The sequence below is a fragment of the Culex pipiens genome, chromosome 1, assembly GCF_016801865.2.
Source record: "Culex pipiens pallens isolate TS chromosome 1, TS_CPP_V2, whole genome shotgun sequence".
Lineage (NCBI taxonomy): Eukaryota > Metazoa > Arthropoda > Insecta > Diptera > Culicidae > Culex > Culex pipiens.
The window spans coordinates 37,229,959-37,250,348 of NC_068937.1; the positions used below are offsets into that span (position 1 = coordinate 37,229,959).

The 20,390-nt window shown below is 40.6% G+C and overlaps 2 protein-coding genes across 8 annotated transcripts in view; both read right to left on the reverse strand.

Annotated features, from left to right (window-relative positions):
• Window positions 1-1,650: 1,650 nt before the first annotated feature.
• On the reverse strand, window positions 1,651-10,783 carry LOC120414170 (arf-GAP with coiled-coil, ANK repeat and PH domain-containing protein 2). The gene is made up of 4 exons (XM_039575228.2): window positions 10,350-10,783; window positions 4,111-5,148; window positions 3,823-4,053; window positions 1,651-3,761 (listed from the first exon to the last, which is right to left on the reverse strand). The coding sequence occupies exons 1-4, from the start codon at window positions 10,400-10,402 to the stop codon at window positions 2,390-2,392; spliced, it is 2,694 nt and encodes an 897-aa protein (XP_039431162.1). The 5' UTR covers window positions 10,403-10,783; the 3' UTR covers window positions 1,651-2,389.
• Window positions 10,784-13,854: 3,071 nt separating this feature from the next.
• Window positions 13,855-20,390, reverse strand: part of LOC120414173 (pericentrin) — an 84,447-nt gene continuing 77,911 nt past the window's right edge. For all 7 annotated transcript variants that reach the window (XM_052710246.1, XM_039575238.2, XM_052710252.1 and 4 more), the window contains one exon: window positions 13,855-17,517. In XM_052710246.1, the coding sequence (XP_052566206.1) occupies window positions 14,416-17,517 (3,102 nt within the window). In that variant the 3' untranslated portion in view covers window positions 13,855-14,415. The remainder of the gene's footprint in view (window positions 17,518-20,390) is intronic.

The following is a 20,390-nucleotide window of genomic DNA, read 5'->3' on the forward strand; positions in this document are numbered from 1 at the left end:
AAAAACAAAATACAAAAACCTAGAAATTAAAAATTCAAACCTTTAAAAATTTAAAAATTCATAATTTTGAAAGTTTAGAACATCAAAAATTTAAATATTTTAAAATACTACGATTGAAAAATTCTAAGAAATTAATAAATAAAAAAAAATGTTAAATAAAAAAATCTAAAATCATGGAATTTGTTGCTTACTTTAAATATTACTCAAAAATTATCGGATTTTCTGGAGGTTATTTAATGATTTAATAATTTAATAATTAAATAATTAAATAATTAAATAATTAAAAAAATAAATAATTAAATAATTAAATAGTTAAATAATTTAATAATTTAATAATTTAATAATTAAATAGTTAAATAATTTAATAATTTAATAATTTAATAATTTAATAATTTAATAATTTAATAATTTAATAATTTAATAATTTAATAATTTAATAATTTAATAATTTAATAATTTAATAATTTAATAATTTAATAATTTAATAATCTAATAATTTAATAATTTAATAATTTAATAATTTAATAATTTAATAATTTAATAATTTAATAATTTAATAATTTAATAATTTAATAATTTAATAACTTAATAATTTAATAATTTAATAATTAAATAATTTAATAATTTAATAATTAAATAATTTAATAATTTAATAATTTAATAATTTAATAATTTAATAATTTAATAATTTAATAATTTATTAATTTATTAATTTAATAATTTAATAATTTAATAATTTAATAATTTAATAATTTAATAATTTAATAATTTAATAATTTAATAATTTAATAATTTAATAATTTAATAATTTAATAATTTAATAACTTAATAATTTAATAATTTAATAATTTAGTAATTTAATAATTTAATAATTTAATAATTTAATAATTTAATAATTTAATAATTTAATAATTTAATAATTTAATAATTTAATAATTTAATAATTTAATAATTTAATAATTTAATAATTTAATAATTTAATAATTTTATAATTTAATAATTTAATAATTTAATAATTTAATAATTTAATAATTTAATAATTTAATAATTTAATAATTTTATAATTTAATAATTTAATAATTTAATAATTTAATAATTTAAATATTTAAAGATTTAAAGATTCAAAGATTTAAAGATTTAAAGATTTAAAGATTTAATAATTTAATAATTTAATAATTTAATGATTGAATAATTTAATAATTTAATCATTTAATAAGTTAATAATTAAATAAATATAATAATTTCATAATTTCATAATTTTATAAATTAATAATTTCATAATTTTATAATTCAATAATTTAATAATTTCATAATTTAATAATTTGAAAAGAAAGATTTTTGGATTTAGGAATTAAAGATTTAAGCATTTTTTTAATTTAGAAATTGTAGAATTAAATAATTAAGAAATTTGAGAATTAAAGACAAATAGTTTTTTAAAATTTTGATTTTTTTATGATTTTAAAGTTTTTGAATTTTTGGTTTTCGGATTTTTTATATTCATATTTTTATTCAGTTCTTAAATTTTTGAATTCCAAAATGGAAAATTTGCGTTTAATTTTTTTTCTGCATTAGATTTTTTGAATATTTGAGTTTGGATATGCACCTAATAAGCATGGATTGTCATCGTAAAAATTACCACGTCCCAAACGATTGTAGTTTTAGCTGTTTCTCTTTATTCTGTATACTTTGTTTTGTTGTATATTTCGATTACTCTGTGGATTGTTATATTCATTGTCAGTGATAAAGGTGTGTGTAGTTTGTATGTGTGTATATATATTTTAGTGTATAGCTCTCTTCTTTGTTCATACTCGTTCCTCTCAGCTGGAAAGTCGTTTCAACTTATATCAAGTGAGAGTGTGTTTTATTCGGTCAAAATCAACGGTCCTAGTAACTTTAGTCTAGCAACGAATATGTATTTGTAACCTTCTTCCCGCTTCAAACTGCAACAAACACTAACAAATTTCTAGCAAAATTTCAAAGAGATTCAACGGCGATTTTTTTTTATTTTCGAATAAAATTCAAGTTCAACTTTAATGACTACTGTTACGATACGCTATGGATATTTTTTTTCCTGGGTAAACTTTAAACACGATAAACACTAACGGCTAATAAAATTCTTTCTCGCTTGATGACCAAAACGCGGTAGGATTTGTTCGGTGCGGTACCGATCTATTGGAATGACATGGAAAGGAAGCGCTAACAGGTGAGGGAGGAAAACAAGCAAGCATGCTTCACAATACTGCCACAGTGGAGAAGTGGTGGAGAAATCGAAGATCTTTCGTAAAATTTTCAAATAAATTAGAGTTTTATCGTTGTTTGCTATCACGCGCGATGCTCAACCAATCATCATCATACTAAATGCTATAAGTACACGCCCGCTTACCTGCATCTACTCGTCGTGCACTTCCGGAGCGACCGCGTCCAGATCGGTAACGACCACGGTGGAAGCACTGGAGCTGATGCTGGAGTCGGCGGTGGGTGTGGTGGCATTTCGATTTCGCTGCAGCCGCTGCGGCTGGTTGGAGGTGAGGTGCGAAAAGTCGTTCATGACCGCGGCGTACGTCGAGTCTCCGCCGGAGTAGCTTTCGCCGTCCTCGCCGTGGCCGATCTCGTCGTTGAGTTGGGCCAACCGCAGCAGGGTTACGATGTCGGCGTCGGTTTTGTCTACGGCGATGTCGATTGGGAGTTTTCCGTTGGTGGCGGCGACGTCGTATTTGGCCTTGTGCTTGAGCAGCAGGTAGACTTGCGCCGTGGAACCGTTTTCGGTGGCTAGGTAGAGCGCGGTGTAGCCGTTCAGGTCGACGGCGTTGATGTTGCACCCGTTGAGCAGGAGAAACTCGCAGGACATTACCGAACCGGACAGGATTGCCGCATGCAAGGCCGTCCTGTCGTGCTCGTCCGGATTGCGCCAGTTTTTGTCCGCGCCGAGGGCCATCGCCTGGCACATCACTGGCAAGTTGTGGCCGCTGGCCGCCTTGAACAGCAGGTAGTTTGGGTTCAACTTTTCAAACTCTTCGCACTCCATGATGCCGTTGTCCTCCTCGCCGCTGGTCGATTCCTGGTCCGAGTTTAGCAGCAGCAAGTTTTCATCCGTCAAATTGTGATTATTTTCAATGATGTTGTCTCCAATCAGCAGAATATCGTTAAACTTCTTTGGAATGTTCAAATTTACATCTTTCTCGTCGGCGTCGGGATCCGTGTCGGTGTTCCCGCCACTGGACGGACCCTCGCCCTCCTCGTCGATTGTCTTCTTGCGCAGCAACTTCCGGTAGCTTCTACGGCGCAGCTTTTTGATGCTCCACTTTTCCGGATATTTCGAACTATCGTTGTCCAAACTCTTGAACGACAACGTCGACGATGAAGTGCTCGTCGGCGTCGGATCCATTCCCAGCCCGCTGGCACTGTCCAAAGGAAGCACAAATTTCCGCTCGATGTACTTGGCCCTGATCCAAGCCTCCCGGATCGATATCTCGCAGTTGTCCGTCGCCCGATCGAACCGGTTCACCTTGGCCGTGTTCGCCTCGTAAACCCGGTTAATCACGTCGTTTCCCAGCTCGATCATCACGCGCAGAATCTCCGGCTCCCAGACGTCCAGCGTGAGCGAGCGCACCTTGCTGTAGTGCACGCCCAGACTCCGATGCACGCCGGAACACGCGATGCACAGCGTTATCCCGAGGTTTATCGACGCCCACTTGGGATCCGAATTACCGCAATCGCAACAGCGTGAATTGCCCGGAATGCGCAGGATCTGGGTCCAATTGCTAGAAAAAAGAAAGGAATGTAACCCCAAACGAAAACCAAACCCTTCCCCCCCAATCTCACATCTTCTTCACCGGCTTCCGCGGGTTACGCTGCAGTCCGTCACTGCCAATCCCTCCAAATTCACCACCGCTGCCGCCCGGAGCGTTCTCGTTCGTCGGCGACTGGCTCGCGATGCCCCGCATATCGTTGCTGTACGGACTGTGGTGCTGAATGGCCGAGTCGATGCCCTTCTGCAGCGCCTTGAACCACGCCTTCAACATACCTTCCGAGTCGGCCTGCAAGATGTGTGACCTGAAAAAAGGCAATCAGTTGAAAATTTTAAGCTAAACAGCACGACAATCAACCTACTTGGTGGGTGAAATGACCTCAAAGCAGAACCGCCGGTCCGAGTCGGCCAGCAGCCGAACCGTGCACAGCCGCAAATCCTCCTCCATCACGGTGGGCAACTCCTCGCCCGTTCGCTTCCTATAGAACAGCTTGTTATCCCGCATGCAGAACCAGCGCCGATTCCACGTCTTGAACGCGTTCGAGGTTCGCTTAAACAGATATCCCTCCATGTAGTTCGGCGGTCGATTCGTGTACGGCTGCTGCTGGGAGGAACTCGGTTCGCCACCACCCCCAGAAGCATTCGAGATTAGCGACGGCGTTCCTCCTCCGCTCGACAGCGACGCTAGCGATTTCTCCCCGTTATCCGCCAGCTCGTTGACGCACGTGTGGCGATTCTGCATCTGCTTGTCCAGCAGGTTGTACTCGCCGCGCATATTCCCAATTTCCACGTCCAGCGTCTTAAAAAACTCACCAAAGTCCTCGCACAAGTCCGAACCCTGGTGGAAGTACGTACTGCACGCCTGAATGTAACTCAGCAGCGTCGACAGAATCTCGTGCCGCTTGCGGTTCTGCAGCATCGTTATATAATTCACGTAATCCAGCGCTGCGTGGTTAAAGCAAGACTTGGTAGCAGAGAGCAAATTTTCCGCCTCGACAATGTCCACCGGCCGGTTCTTGTTGACCTGGGAGTTCTTGTACACCGCCACGTCCATATTCTCCGACACCTTGGTAAAGATCTGCTTGTAATCCTTGACCTCCTTCACGTCCTTCTTCAAAAAGCTCGTCAAATTCTTCAACACCGTCCTGTTGGCCTGGTCCAGCAGCGTCGTGTGGAACTTGTTCATCTCCTGCAAGCAGTGGATCAGCTTGGCCAACGCATTCGTCGACGATTTGTCGTCCTGGAAGTGCTTCTGCAGGTCCCACAGCGAGGTGGCGAACGCGCTCTGGTTGCGGATGTACTCCTTGCCGCTGTCCACCGCCAGGCTGCACATCTTGATGATCTTCTCAAGCTTCTGCTCCAGGTGGTCGATCTCGGATTCCTCCTGTTCCAGGCGTAGCCTGCACGATTGGGGAATGAACAAACATCGGGTTAGGGACATGAACTTCAAAAAATATTTGCAATGGCCTATCACTTAAAATAAATTGGAGGAAATTTAAACAAAGGCTTGAAAATGTGTAAAAAAGATTAAAAACTAAACAAAAACAAAAATATATAAGAAAAAATAAATTAAAAAAAAACTTGTCAGACTCGATTACCCGAAGCAACGATTATCCGAAGTTTCGATTAACCAAAGTTCGATTATCCGAAGGTTTGTATAGAACTGCGGATTATGGATTTTTTTTCGAATTTATTTTCTTCTTTTTACAACAAATACGAATTTTGCGACCCCATTTTATTTAACCCTCTACAACCCAACCCCGCCTTTAGACGGTCTTCGATCTGATAAATCGCCAAAAATCCATTTTTCAACCAATTTTTGATCTTTAACAAGCTTTAACAAGTTTTACTTGTGTTACGTAACTTTGCCAATGTTTTTAAAAATGTCATTTTTTTAGTGGTCAACTTTGGCTGTGTTTTTCACTAACATTTTCTATATTTTAAGCAAAAAGAAGTATGCAGTAATTTTTGTAGTGTCCCAGACTTTTGCTCCACGCATTTTTTTTTTACAATTTAAATGATAATGGTGTCATTCTATAGCATAAAATGTGAAAAACAAGCAAAAAATTAAAAAGAGACTGAATACTACCAAAAACAAACATAAACTGAACAAGAAAAAAACAAATTCAAATATGTACTAAAAATAAAACAAGAAAAACATGAATCAAAAGAAGTTAAGTTTTTCGTAAAACAAAAGTTGCTCCACCTCCGTGTAAGCACGAGAGCAAGCAGCAGTCAAGTGCTCAGTGCTCCATCGTTTTTTTCGATTTTTTTCGCCGTAAATTACCGTGATTACCCGCGAGTTTGCTCCTGCAGCATGCCAAAGGCCGGCCGTGGCCGTGGCAGTTCGAGTGCGGCCTCGAAAAACCCGCGAAGTTCGTCTACCGGCCGTGTGCAAAAAGGTAAACAAACCAACGCCGTGTCGACCGCCATCGCGCAGGGGAGCGTGAGCGCAGAAGGCATCGACAAAAAGTTACTACATCCCGGATATGTTCCGAGATCACCAGTGCGAACCCGTTCAGGTACTTCCGGTGCCACGACCAACACGTCAACATCCGCCAACATTCCCATCAGGAACGAGTTCCAGATGCTGAGCGACGACGAAGAAAACAACAACAACAACACCGACGGTAGCAGCACTACCGACGACGACGACGACGACGATCGTCGTGCACGGAAAAAAGTGCCGACGCCAAAAACGAACAATTCTCCAAAGGAACGTAGACCACCTCCAATTTTTGTTTTGGACACGTTGGCGGACGATGTTGACGAGTTGCTGGAAGGCCTCGGATATTGTCTTAAAATCGGTAAGTCGTCAGTGCAAGTCTACACATTTGACAACAAGAACTTCGACCTGGTTGTGGAGAAATTGAAGAGTAAAAACTTCAAGTTCTACACATTCGACCCCGTGCAGAAGACAGCCGTTAAGGTCGTCTTGCAGGGGTACCAAGACCGCCCGATCTCCGACCTCAAGAAGGACCTCTCGGGTGCTGGAATAACACCGCGTGACATAAAAGTCCTCTCGCGGAAGACAACAGTCACAGGTACACACACACTGTACCTGTTGTACTTCGACCGCGGCACCGTCAAGATTCAAGACCTGCGACGAACTAAGGCGTTGGACGGGTTTTGGGTAAACTGGCGGTTCTACTCAAAGAACCCGTCGGACGCAGCACAATGCCACCGTTGCCAGAAATTCGGCCACGGCTCGCGGAACTGCAACCTCCCGCCCCGCTGTGTGAAGTGCGGTGAAACACACCTCTCTGAGGCGTGTGCACTGCCGTGCAAGGCGGACCTGGGGGACAAGGCAGAGCAAACCAAGGCGCGCATCAAGTGCGCCAACTGTGGAGGTAACCATACCAGCAACTACCGTGGATGCAGTGCACGAAAAAATTACCTCGAGGAGCAGGAAAAGAGGAAGAAGAAAGCAGCAGCGTCCCACCCTCCTCAGCGAAGTACGAGCGTTACCGTGCCGGCTGCTGGGCAGCGTACGGTTCCCGCGGACAACTCAGCATTCCCCCCTGGCTGGGGGCGATCGTTTGCCAGCGTGGTCGCTGCCGGTAGCGGCAATGCGGCCCAGCAAGAAGTCACCGGGGAAGATCTCTTCACCCTGCCAGAGTTCTTTGCTCTCGCGGGGGAGATGATGTCGAGGTTTCGGACCTGCCGTAACAAGGCGGAGCAATTTCTAGCCCTTGGGGAGCTGATGATCAAGCACATCTACAAAGGATAAAATACTGTGATTTAGTTATAAGCTTTTTCTCTTTCTTTCCCCTTTCCTTTGCAATTTTAGCAAGTTTTTTTTTATTTAATTTTTCTTGCTCTTGTTAGTGCCATAGTTAAAGAAATAATTGTTCCAAAATGGAGTATGATGCAACACACAGCTGAAAGGAACTCCAAAACTCTGTTATGAATTGCAAAAGAACTCATTGTACCTTGATTATTCACCAATAAAACCGAATTGAATTGAATTGAATTGAAAAGTTGCTCAAAAGACGTCTTAAACACGGGAAAAATAAAAAAAATCGAGAAAAATGTGGGCAGAGTGTTAAATCACGAACGTCCGTGATTAAATTTGAATGGTTGATTGCCTAAAAAATCAACAAATGCATTTTTTCAATATTTCATCACCGCCATTTTAGCCGCCATATTGGATTTAAAAATTCTAAACCACTCTAGACTGGTTTAAGGATTAAGCTCGACAAATCAAAAAAGTGACAGCGACATTTTTTTCGCAATTCGATTATCCCAGAAGATTTGTTTAAACAACTTTAAAGAAAACTCAAAATATTTTTTAAAATAAGGCCATTGGCCATATTTTATTTAAAGTTATCATGAGTTCCATAAAAAAAACATGGGGCAAATCGATAATTATTGCTGAAAATATAAATTTTACTGAAAAAAACTTGTACAATTGATAGTAAACTATTTAAAATACATTGTAAAACGGTTATTTTTAAATTTTAAATCAGATGGGGTACTTTTGGACGTTTTGGAAATTTTGAATTATGTTACCATTACCAAAATTTCGGAAATTACCATAAAACTTCAGGAGAATATTCCTTTGTTTATAAATTCACGGATATTTAGAACAATTTCGTTTGAAACATAAGGGTTCGTTCAAAAATTACGTCCATGAATAGGGGGAGGGAGGGGGGGGTCTGAGGTTTGTGACAGCCCATGTTGAAGGTATAGGAAAAATGCGTGACAGGGGGAGGGGGGGGGGGGGGTCTGAAATTCCAAAAATCTCTGGACGTAATATTTGAACAAACCCTAACTGTAAAAATATATTGCGCGTATTCCCGAAAAAGACACGCGGCATATTAGCCTCGAAACGACGCGCCGCGCTTTCGGCAAATGCGCGCTGTTTTTGTTGATCCTCTTCTTCGAATCGCATGGCATTGTTGCCGGGTATGTTTTTTATTGCACCAAAAGTGCAGAAAATGCCATTCTGAAATGCCGCGTGGCGTGTTTCTTCGAGAGAAACGGACAATATTTAGGGACCATCCAAAACACACGTGGACACTACTTTAGGAGAGGGGGGGGGGGGGGGGGGTTGTATGGCGATTGTCCACGCTCCATAGTACATACTCGGATCGGCTTGCACCCTTCGACAAAGGTGTAGCAAATTTTGGGTGAGACCTGTGCCACCTGCTGCCAAAATTCTGAAGCGATGTTTTGCCTTCCTCACCTCACTAGGGAAAGGCTATTAAATCACTCGAAAAATTAAAATCTTAATTTGACCTTCTAGACCCACTTTCACGTTAACATATCAGAATCCTTCGGAATCAAATACTGAGCAAATGTCTGTGTGTGTGATGGGATGTTAATCCAAAAATTTGCACTGGGTTATCTCGGCACTGGCTCAATCGATTTTATCTGTTTTGGTCTCATTCGCTCCGTCTTTGGGTCCCATACGTCGCTATTGAAAATTATAAAGTTTAGTTAAGTACTTCAAAACTGCCCACCATTGAAAAAACGGCTAATATCCACTTTTGGCAAAAACGAGATATTAGCACCAGGTGGTAGAGGATGTTCCAACGCATCTTCTGGAATTTGAATTTTACTGAAATAGTGCTTAGACTTGGCTGCCGATGCGAAAAACCAAACGGCTAATATGCCACTCTTATGGGAAATTGCCTTGACGGAGATTTTGTCACAAACACTAAAACGCGTTTTTCTCGGAATACTTGATTTGGCATAATAGCCGAATTTTCAATTATGGGCAGAAAAGTTATGCTTAAAAAAACCAATTTAGCAAAAGTCCGACAGATTGTTAAAAGGTCGGTTTTTGTAAGAAACCCCACCATGTTATACAATTTTAGACTTTCCAACGAGTTCAAAAGATTGAAGATCTAACGACCCTATCAAAAGCTATAAGCACTTAAGTGTTATTTATGCACTTTTTAAAGCTGGATCTCAGATATTTTGATGAAAACGTTTAAATATGAGGAAGGCACCAACCACCTTAGGCGTTTTCCCCATATATTTTCGCGATTTTCCCCATATGAACTTCAAGAATAAAAAACGACCCTTAAACCTTAAGTGATTTGGCTCAAAATTGGTACAGTTACTAATTATTACCTAAAAAATCGAGCCTAGGGGTATCTCTTGAGATTATCAAAAACTTTATATTTTTCTTGTCACCCTAAAGTACATTCAACTCAATACCGTTCTTTTCAAATACATAAAACAATAAAATCAACAGAACAATTGAATTTGATTTTTTTATTTTCTGTTATCTATAATTTTTAAATGATATTTTTGTCAGTCCTAAAAAAGCAGAAATAAATTTAAAAAAAAATGGCTGAGAGAAGTATTTTTTTGTCTTTAAAATAAAAATAACTTGATTTCCTTTCTAATTGAACTATTTTATACATTTGGTCCGCTAGCTATTTTGGCTTATATTAACAGGCAATCGTAACCAATAAAATAACAAATTAAAATTCAGATTTAAAAATAAAGTTTAAATTGAATCCAAAATTACCCGCCATGGGCCCACAGTGTCGAGCTCCAAAACGCAACGAAGAAGAACTTGACTTTACAACAACAAAGAATTTCTTTTTTTTACGAGACAACACAACACTTCCCCCAAAAGACTTGCCTGAACTTGGGCGAATCCTTGAGGCACTCGCTGAAGTCGATTTTACACGTCATGATGCTCTGGGTCGGCTCCGTTCGAGATTACAGCATATCTTGGTCCGGACAACCTGGAACTCCAGCTATAATTGGTTCCCCGAACTTCCTTCTCCTTCTGCTCCCGCTCGAGGGAGGAGGAACTGAGCGATGACGAATGCAAAAAGGGCACGGCTATCGCACAAAACTACGACGAAACACGGGAACATGCACTCCGGGACCGGACCCACCGAAACACGGAAAATGCAACGAAAACTGCGGAAATAACACGAAACGGCCAATGTTATGCAAAAAACTTTCACTTGCCAGAGAGCGCAGCGCGACTGCAAAAGCAAAATGCGACCAGACAAACCAGCGAACGAACGAACGAAGAAGTGTATCGCGATTTTACGATGCGTAGAGGAGCTGTCAAAAAGTGCTGTTTTATGAATGAGTCATCTGGCTGAGGCAGCGTTGAATGAACGCGCGAGTGAACACCGTGCACCGTAGCGGAGCGATTTATGGCGGGTTAGGTTTATTTGATAATTTCCGGGAATTTTCAGTTCACTTCGAAAGTATGAGAAAGCGGTTTTCGATATAAAGTGCTTTCCCGTGCCTGAGAACATGTAATTAAAAAAACATTTCTTTTTACGGGTAAAATCCTTGAAGATTTTTTTTTACCGATGTAAACAAAGGCGTTTTCCGATCGTTTCTGGAATTGGACGGTTTTTGGGAAGATATAAGGACTAGGATACGCTTTAAGCAAGCATGGTGAACAATGGCATAATGTGTTTTTAAGCATATTAACACTATTTTCGAAAATCTTTGTTTTGGTAAGTGACTTTTTTTATAAAAGTGGTCTAACTTCATGGAAACTATGTAAGAAAGGTCCCTAAAGTCATTTCTTGTCTCCCTTCAACGTTGTATTAGACGAAATGGCTTTTTTTTTTTTTTTCTAAGGTGGCCCATTCTGACCCGCACCCTAGAAAAGTAGTCGAAAAAACTTTTTTTTAAGGGAACATCCCAAAGCATAAGCCTACTACACTGAATTCATAAATTTGTTTGTTTTTCTATGGCTTTGGCGCATTTTACTTAGGCGGGCCAAACAAATTTGACATTATTTTTTGATGCAAAATTGAATTTGCAATCGAAAAGTACTTTACAGATTTTTTGATAAAGGGCTCCGTTTTCAAGATATAGTCACCGAAAGTTTGATTTTAGCGAAATATTTGCAGTTTTTGATTTTTTAAAATAGTGACCATGAGTGACCATTTCTAAAAAATTTTTTTTTTAAATTTCAGAAAATTTGCTATAAAATTGTCTAAGAGACATTGAAGATTGGACCTCGGGTTGCTGAGATAGAGCCGCTTTAACGTGAAGATTTCCATCATTGCCATGATTTTTCGTTCAAAGATATAAATTTTGCGTAGCTTTCAATATTTTGACAAAATTCCTTCTACAAGTTGTTCAGAATAGTGCCCTACACATGCTGATTCCTTTTGGTAACGATTATCCCATTCCTTGCAAAGTTATGGAAATCGTCATTAATCAATGATTGCCAACTAGGACTTCAAGAAGGCAACAACCGGCACATGCTGATTCCTTTTGGTGAAGAAATTCGTTAAATTGAATTTAATACAGAATATTTTATAGTGATGATCAATTTTCGAAAATGATCAACGGCTTCACCTTAAGAAAAAGAAACACGACGATGACGATATCTCAGCAACTAATGGTCCGATTTTCAATGTTAAAACATGAAACATTCGTAAAATTTTCCGATCTTTTCGAAAAAAATATTTTTAAAACTTTTAAATCAAGATTAGCATTTTTGAGGGCGTAATATTCAATGTTTGGCCCTTTTAAAATGTTAGTCTTGATTTAAAAGCTTTAAAAACATGTTTTCGAAAAGATCGGAAAATTTCACGAATGTTTCATGTTTTAACATTGAAAATCGGACCATTCGTTGCTGAGATATCGTCATTAGAAAATTGTGGGTTGTTTTGGTGAGATTTAGAAAACTTCAATTTTCGTGTTTCTCTTTTTTAAAGCGACTATATCTCAGCAACCCGATTTCCAATCTACAATGTCTCTTAGACAATTTTATAGCAAATTTTCTGAACTTTTCAAAAAAAATATTTTTAGAAATGGTCACTATTTTTAAAAATCGAAAAGCTGCAAATATTTCGCTAAAATCCAACTTTCGGTGGCTATATCTTGAAAACGGAGCCCTTTATCAAAAAATCTGTAAAGTACTTTTCGATTGCAAATTCAATTTTATATTAAAAAATAATGTCAAACTTGTTTTTGCATGAAACTTCGATTTTTTTTTCCAAAAATCATTATTTTTTCAAAAATTTATAACTCGGCGGCAGATTTTCTGACCATGTTTCTCAATGGCTCAAAAGTTGCGTTTTTTTGTCCCCTAAAATATATCAAAAAATCTCGAAAATCAAAAAATACGTATTTTGGGAAATTGAATTTAAGTAAAAAAAAGTTGATTAAAAAATCTGCAATTTTTTTTCCTTGTACCTATTTTTTCTCAAAAGTCCTCAACAATACCTACAACTTTGCCCAAGACACCACATTGATCAGAAAATTCACTCAAAAGTTCTGTTTGAATATTTACATACCATTTTTGTATGGACAGCAGCCAAAATTGTATGGAGACTTGTATGGGTGAACCAATGACGCAAAATTGCTTATTTGGTCATAGGGAAGGCCCCCACAAAGTTTGAGTCAAATAAAAAAATACAAAAAATAAAAATGGTCGAAATTGGCCAAGTTCGTAGAGAGTTGCTCTGATGAAAAAAATAGTCAGAATTGATTTCATGATTCTGAAAATTAGTTATAAAATAGAGCTTAAAATAGTGATAACTTGAGAAAAATGCTCGTTGGCTCTACTAGGGTTTCCACTATTGGTTAAAATACCCTAAGCAGAAAATAGGGAATTTCGAAAGGTGAAAATTGGGTTCATGAAACTTGTTAAAAATAATTTAATTTAAACTGTTTCATTTCAATGTTGGGTTTAGGGAAAAAGCATAATAATTTAAACTATTGATCAACCGCACTTTTTGGGGTTGCACTGTCGTATAAAAAGCTCCACCATGTGTTTCCAAATTTCATCCTGATGGGTCGAAAATAGGTACATGGAAGGTCCCAAAATAGAGGCAAAAAAGTGATGAAAGGTAACCCTTTTTTCAATTAATCAGTATTGACCGTATGGACCCAGAGGTGTGGATCAATCGGACCGCGCACTGGACTCACAATCCAGAGGTCGCTGGTTCGAATTCCGCGGCGGGCGCTCTAAAATTCTTTGTGTAAATATGGGTATTCGGCGCCGTCGCTCCGTGCCATACTTTCATACACTTAGGAGCCCAGGGCGGCGAAGTCCTTGTAGTTAAAAAGGAAGACACTAGTGGTTGGTACAAGCAATGGTGGCCGACAGCTATAAAGTCGACTTCGTTTTATAGGATTTTCGGATAAATAATATATTCACAGTGCATATTTTGATAATATAGGGTTTTGTTTATCTAATTTATTGGTGGCATCTATTGAACTAAAACACACAGTAAACGTAATCATTGTACATCAGGGGGTATAAAGGGTCTAAACAAAAGTACTGGGTGTTTTTATTCCTACATTTTCTAAGAACTACAATCTATGAGCTAAACTGAAAAGAACTTACAAAGTAACGTCAAAGAAGTATAACTTAATTATTATTTGAGTAGATGGCAATTATGAACAGGAATTGAGATTTCAACAGACAAAAGTCGCTCACGATCTCCTTTTTTATTTGGTTACTGTAACACAAACGTGCCGTCCTAAATTAGGAAAATTTGTAAGGCACTATCGAAACCGTACGATCTGCTTTGTGCAACGGTTGCTGTTGCCCCTACGGTCAAGCACGTGTAGACAAAAGAGGGAGAAAATACTTTTCAAGTATGCTATCGTTAGCGAGAGAGAGAGACTAGAAATCGAAACAATTGCTTAGTCAAAACAAGGGGGGGTAATACTTTTGTCCGCTTAATAAAGTGTTAAAAACCAAACGAACTCTATCGATTAACGTTAGACCGATTGTACTGTTCCTCGAGCTTCTCGCGCAGATCGCCGTTCATGAGCAGCTGCTGCTGCTCGGGCAGCCTCAGATAGTGGCCGGAGTACACCTGGCTATGAGGCGCCGCCGCCCGGCTGTACTCGGCAAAGTGCGAGTTTGGCGAGCGGGCCCACAGGTTGGTGCTGGCCGATTGCGTCCGCCGGGGCGTGAACTGCTGGGAGAAGATTGCTTTGGCGCAAACCCGGCGACCGCCCTGCCACTTTCGAACGATGAACCGCATCCGTTCGATGGCGATCACGGCGGTCACGACGGCTCGGAAGGAGCGGCGGTGTTTGGGGGAGGTGGGTGCCGGGGGATTTGGGGTGAGGCCCTGGGCGGTGAGGAGTTGGAGCGCTTTCAGCTCGTTCTCTTCGTTTGTGGCCAGCACAATTTGAAGGTAGCGCTTCTGGTGGACCAGCGCTTTGCGGTGGCTTTCGGAGCGAAGGTACTTACCGAACAGGTGGTTGGCCCGCTCTTCCAGGTCGTCCCGGTTGTACTGACCGGGGTGAAGGCTGTACCGTTCCAGCTCTTGGATGCGCTGCTGGAGGGCTTTTCGTTCGTCCATCATGAGCCGGAGCGTTTCCGCCTGCTGGTGGTTTTCGCGCGCGTTCGACTCAAGCATGCGATTGAGGTCTTTCAGCTTGGTGAGGAACTCTTCGGGGACCGCCGTACCTTGACCGGCTTCCAGGAGGGAGTTTTCCTTACTCAACGCTTCGGTGAGTTTCGCTTCACGGTGCTTTCGGCGCTCGACTTCGGTGCGAAGGCTTTGAACCGCATCCTGCAGCAGGTTACGCTCCTGTTCCACGTGGTCCAAACGAGCACGGAGTTCCTGGAACTCGAGCGAATTCGCTCCCGAAACGCGCTCCCTTCGAATCGACCGCATCGATTCCGACTCCTGCAGCGCTCCTATCCGCTTCTCCAAACTCTCAATCTCCCGATGCGCCAGCATCAGCTTCTCCTGCTCGTGATCCAGCTCGACCTCGAGTCTTTCCTTCTCTTTGGTGACCCTCACCAGCTCGCGCTTCACCTGCTCGCCGTGCTCGTTCCGGTCGGAAATCTCCTTCTCGAACCGGCTCCGCTCCCGTTCCAGCACGCGCTGTGAATCCGCGGCCCGTTCGCGCTCGCGCTCGTTCTGCGCCGTCAAGAACTTGATCTCGCTCTCCAACCGCGCCACCACTTCCGACTCGAACTCGTTGCTTCGGTTGAGCCGTCGCGAGGGCGATTCGTGGGGCGAAGATTTCGTCTTCATGAGCAGGTAATTGTCGAAGGACTTGGTTCGCTGCACGCCCGCAACCAGCGTTGAGAGTCGGTCGTTCTTGTTACGCTCATCGCTGAGGAGTTTTTGGAGGGCGCCTTCGTTTTCGATTGCGGCCTCCAGCCGAAGTCGCATCGCTTCGATGATCTCGGCGTCCTGCATTTGGATCGCGTTCGAATTGTGCTTCTCAGCTTCCAGCAGTTCCTGCAGCTTGGTCGCTTTGTCGACCTCCAGCTGGAGTTGCTGTCGCAGGTCTTCCACCTTGTTGAACTGCTTGTACTTGGGTTGGCGCTGTGCGTCATCCTCCGACTGGACGTCGTCACTTTCGATGGCCTTCATGATGCTCGAGTCGAGCTGGGCCGAGTAGTTGAGCTCCTTCTCGAGCTGTTCGGCGATTTCCTCCACCGAAAAGGGCTTCGGACTCGACGAGTTGTCGCTGCGCTGCAGTTGCACCTTCAGTCGCTCGATTTCCGCTTGCAGCGTCGCGCTTCGTTCCTGCTCCTCGCGCAGTTTGTCCTGCATTTTGCTCTGAATGCCGGACAACGCCTCATGCAAACTATTTCCATCGTCACCAATCTGCTGCATAATCATCTCCTTCTGCTTCAGCTGACTCTTCAACTCCTCAGCATCATGCTGCGAACTCGTCAGCTCAATTCTTACCCTCTCCAGCGCGAGCATCTTCTCCGTCAGCAGCACTTTGGTTTCACGCAACTCCTCCTCAAACTTTTCGCAATTTTGCTTCAAAAACTGCACGTACGACACGTTCGAGGTCGACCCGGCCGACGAGCTCTTTGCCAGCTCACTCTTCAACCGATTAATGTCCTCGTTCAGGAAGCGATTGTCCTCGTTGAGCATCTCGATCTCGTGCAGCCGATCCTTGTAGTTGCCCTGCACAATCTTCAGCTCGGTTTCCTTCGCGTCCAGCGATTTCAACTGCTCCAGGTACTTTTCCTCATTCTTACTGTAATTCAGGATGTCCTTCTCCAGCTTCGACACCAACTCATCCTTGTGTCCAATCGTCTTGTTCAACGACTCGATCTGCTGCTTCAGCGTACTAAGCAAAAGCTGACTCTTCTCCCTTTCCGCCTTCAACTCAGCAGACTCTTTGGTACGATCCCCCAGCTCTTCAGCCAAACTCGCCCGCAGCGAATTAACCTCCGCCACCTCCTTCTCGCTTCGCTCAAGCTGCTCAACCACTTCCCTCAGCTCCTTCTCCTTCACCTCCAACTGCACCGTCAGCGGTTCCAACTCATCCAACGCCGCCTTCACCCTCTCCAACTCCTCCTTCAGCTCCTTCCTCTCCCCCAACAAATCCTCGTACATCTTGTTCCTCGCTCCCAACTCCACCTGCAAGTCCGCAATCTCGTCCACCTTCTCCTGCAGCTTCTTCGCCGCCCCCTCCCTCTCACTTGTCACCCGATCCAAGCTCAGCTTCAACGATTCCAGCTCGTTCTCCAGCCTCCCCCCCTTAACCTCCTCCTCCCGAATCTCCTCGATAAACGCCGGCTCCCTGAACACCCCACGCCCCCTCGATTCGGCGGAATCAACCAGCGAAAAGTTGATCTGCCGCGGGAGAAACTCGGGCGTTCCGGTGGACGTCGTTGGCCGCGGGAAGGCCGCCGAAAGGTCCTGGAAAAAGTGACCATCGAAGGTCGTCGGGGGATTTGGTTGTGCTGGTGGTGGTGCTGCGAAGAACGAAGGCTGCGGCAACTGAGGGGCGAGAAGGGGTGTCGTTGCGGTTCCAGCGGGGGTCGTCGCAGCCGTCTGGAGCGGGTCTTTCGAGTGGAACAGCGAGTTGGAGACGTCCTGGAAGGAGATGATGCAAATTAATGGTTTTATGATGGTTTAAGTGTTTGAAGGTAAAAAGATTCTAAAGCGGATCCTACATTAATCATCGAGCTAAGCAACATTAGCTTGTTTATCATTCCATAGATATCTCATTTGCAGATGTTTTATTAAGTTTTAAAATTTAATGGCTTGAAATAACTGTATTAGTCGACTATTCAGAGATTGAAGAAAATCAAAGAGCCGCGCTCAAGAGAGATAAGATGAGAAATAAGCCGTGCAAAAGCAGAGAGGGGAGATAAAGTAGTGCAAGCATTCTGGCGCCCACGAGTATTTCCTTTTTATGCTCTCTTGACAGAGAGCAAGAGTGCTACGCTCTTAATACCGTTGATCCAGTTGCTCCGGAGCAAACTAGAGTAAAATGGATACAATCCAGACGCGATTATCCGAAGGCCTCGAAAAAAAAACACTTCGGATACTCGAATCACGAAAAATAAATGTTTCGTTATCTTCCAAAAACTACTCTAAAATGATTTAGAATTTTAAAATCAAAAATGGCGGCCAAAATCACGATAACGTATTGAAAAATGCATTTTTCAATTTAAAAGGCAATCAAATACTCGAACCTTCGGATAATCGAACTTCGGACAATCGAGGCTTCAGATAATCTAGTCTGGACTGTAATATGGATATGTGAAATGCTTTATATTAAGTGCATAATTATTGTTAAATTCTGCAAAAATCAAACATTCAAAGATATCTATGGAATGATAAGCATGATTTAGCTCTTTCGTAATATTAAATATTCTAAATATGATTTGTCTTCACTTTGCAATAATTTTGAGGTTTTTATTTTTTTTGAAGAATTAAATTTTAAATTAAAAAAATATAAAAATATTCTTCAAAAAATATAAAAATATGAAAATTTAAGTAATAAGCCATAGTCTTAACATTTGAAAGAAAAAAAGGTGCAGGTGGTTATGTTACACATGACCAGTATGACAAAGAACTTTGCAAGATGATTGTTGAAATTTTCGATTAGAATGTCCGGTCCAAATTTCCCCAAGATTCTCTTATAATTAACGTCCTTTCAAACCAAGGGGACTGAAATTGCAAGTGGAGCTGAAATAGAAATCGAGGTGAAATCAATTGACTTTCCTTCACCACTTGAAAGTTACCAAGATGCGGGAATGTTTTTGCAAGGCTGTTGCAAGCAATCGGCGGCAGTAAAGGAAATTTGAACAGCAGACATTAGAACTGCCCTTTACAGGGCTCTAATTAATTACGAGATAGTTATTCTAAATTTCCAGAAACAGATTTTCACAGCTGCACAAAAAAAAAAATGTGCATCGCAGTAATCTATTTATTACTTCCTGCCTAATAAGCAATTTATTTTAACTGCTTAACTTCAGATAATTGCCAAATGCAACTTTTTATGTCCAGTTTAAAAAATCATAAAGTTTGATACCCATATTGCCCCAACTCTTACGGTCCGGCAAATATCCCCCCTTCGGAACATCCGCGGGGCCTCCGGCCAATCCAGTTCAGGTGGTGCCCAGTTCCAATGATCGACTCCCGCGACTGGCATGTCTTAGCTGGTCCTTGCCTCCAAGCCATCTGCTCCCGGACCTCCAGGCCGTCTGCTACCGGGCCACCAGGCCATCTGCTTCTGATGTGTTCTCGTCGACGTCTAGCAATAGAATTAATTTTCGGGAACGACCGAGCCGAGTTTTGTTGGCTCGTCGACGATCCGAAAATTATGAGGTGGAGTGGGGGTGATTTTAGATACATCAATTTCACGTCTCTCGATTGACTGATTGGAAAACGTTCGCTCATCGAACCAGCGTGCACCAAAAAGAGGAGAAATTTGCCGAGAGGGGAATTCGTCACGTAACGTTTTCGCTTCGCGAAAATTTTGGATTGACACCACGTATAGAAACCTTAGGACAAAGTTCTTTGTCAAAAATAATAACAACCATTATAATGTTTAACCACTATAGTTTTAAAAAATGTCAGATTTGACGAAAACAAAAGTTTAGCAAAAAAATAAATAAAATGCGGTACTGTACACCGAAAATTTTCAAAAGTTCAAAAGATTTTTGAATAAACCTTAAAATTGCTTAAAATGAAAAAAAATAATGTTAACGATTTTAGCTGACTGCTTTTTATTTTTTAAGAGAAATTTTTAAGTTAAAAAAAATTGCCCCCTGATTTTTCGGGCGACTTTGAACAAAAATATCAAATTTATTTGGGTGTTACCACCAAAACCAATAAAAAAAAACAGGAATCGTTTTATTCAAAAAAAACCTCATATTTCCATAATTCGCAAAAGTACCGAAATTTTTGATAAATTTGTAATTTATCAAGTGTTTTGGGAAAAAACTAAAAAATTTCAAAATATTTTTTCTCGAAACACTTAATTTTTTATTTTTTTTAAATGGTCAGTTTTGCATTTATTTTCACGAAATTATATTTTCTCTGTAAAATCCTCACATTTTCACAAAATACCTTATTTTTAAAATCCTTTTTTTTATTCAAAAATCAACATTTTGAAAAACTATAGTATTTTGTAAAAATCTGAGTAAGGCCGTTGCAAATATTTTTTGAACTTTATGTCACTCGACTCTGACCAAAGTCGAAGGGGGGCAAAAAAATAAAAAAGCATAAAAATTCAAATTACGAGCCATGGTTTCAACATTTTGATGAAAAAAGTGTTTTATAATGCATTATACACCTGTCCAGTTGTTTTGCCATCATTATCAATTTTTGCGTTGCTGTACATTGGAATTTCATAAAAATTCAAAACAATTTTAAACAAGCCCAAACATGCTAAATATGATTATCAATGCAGAAAAATGCATTTTAGATTGTTTTCAGTTGATTAGACTTCTATT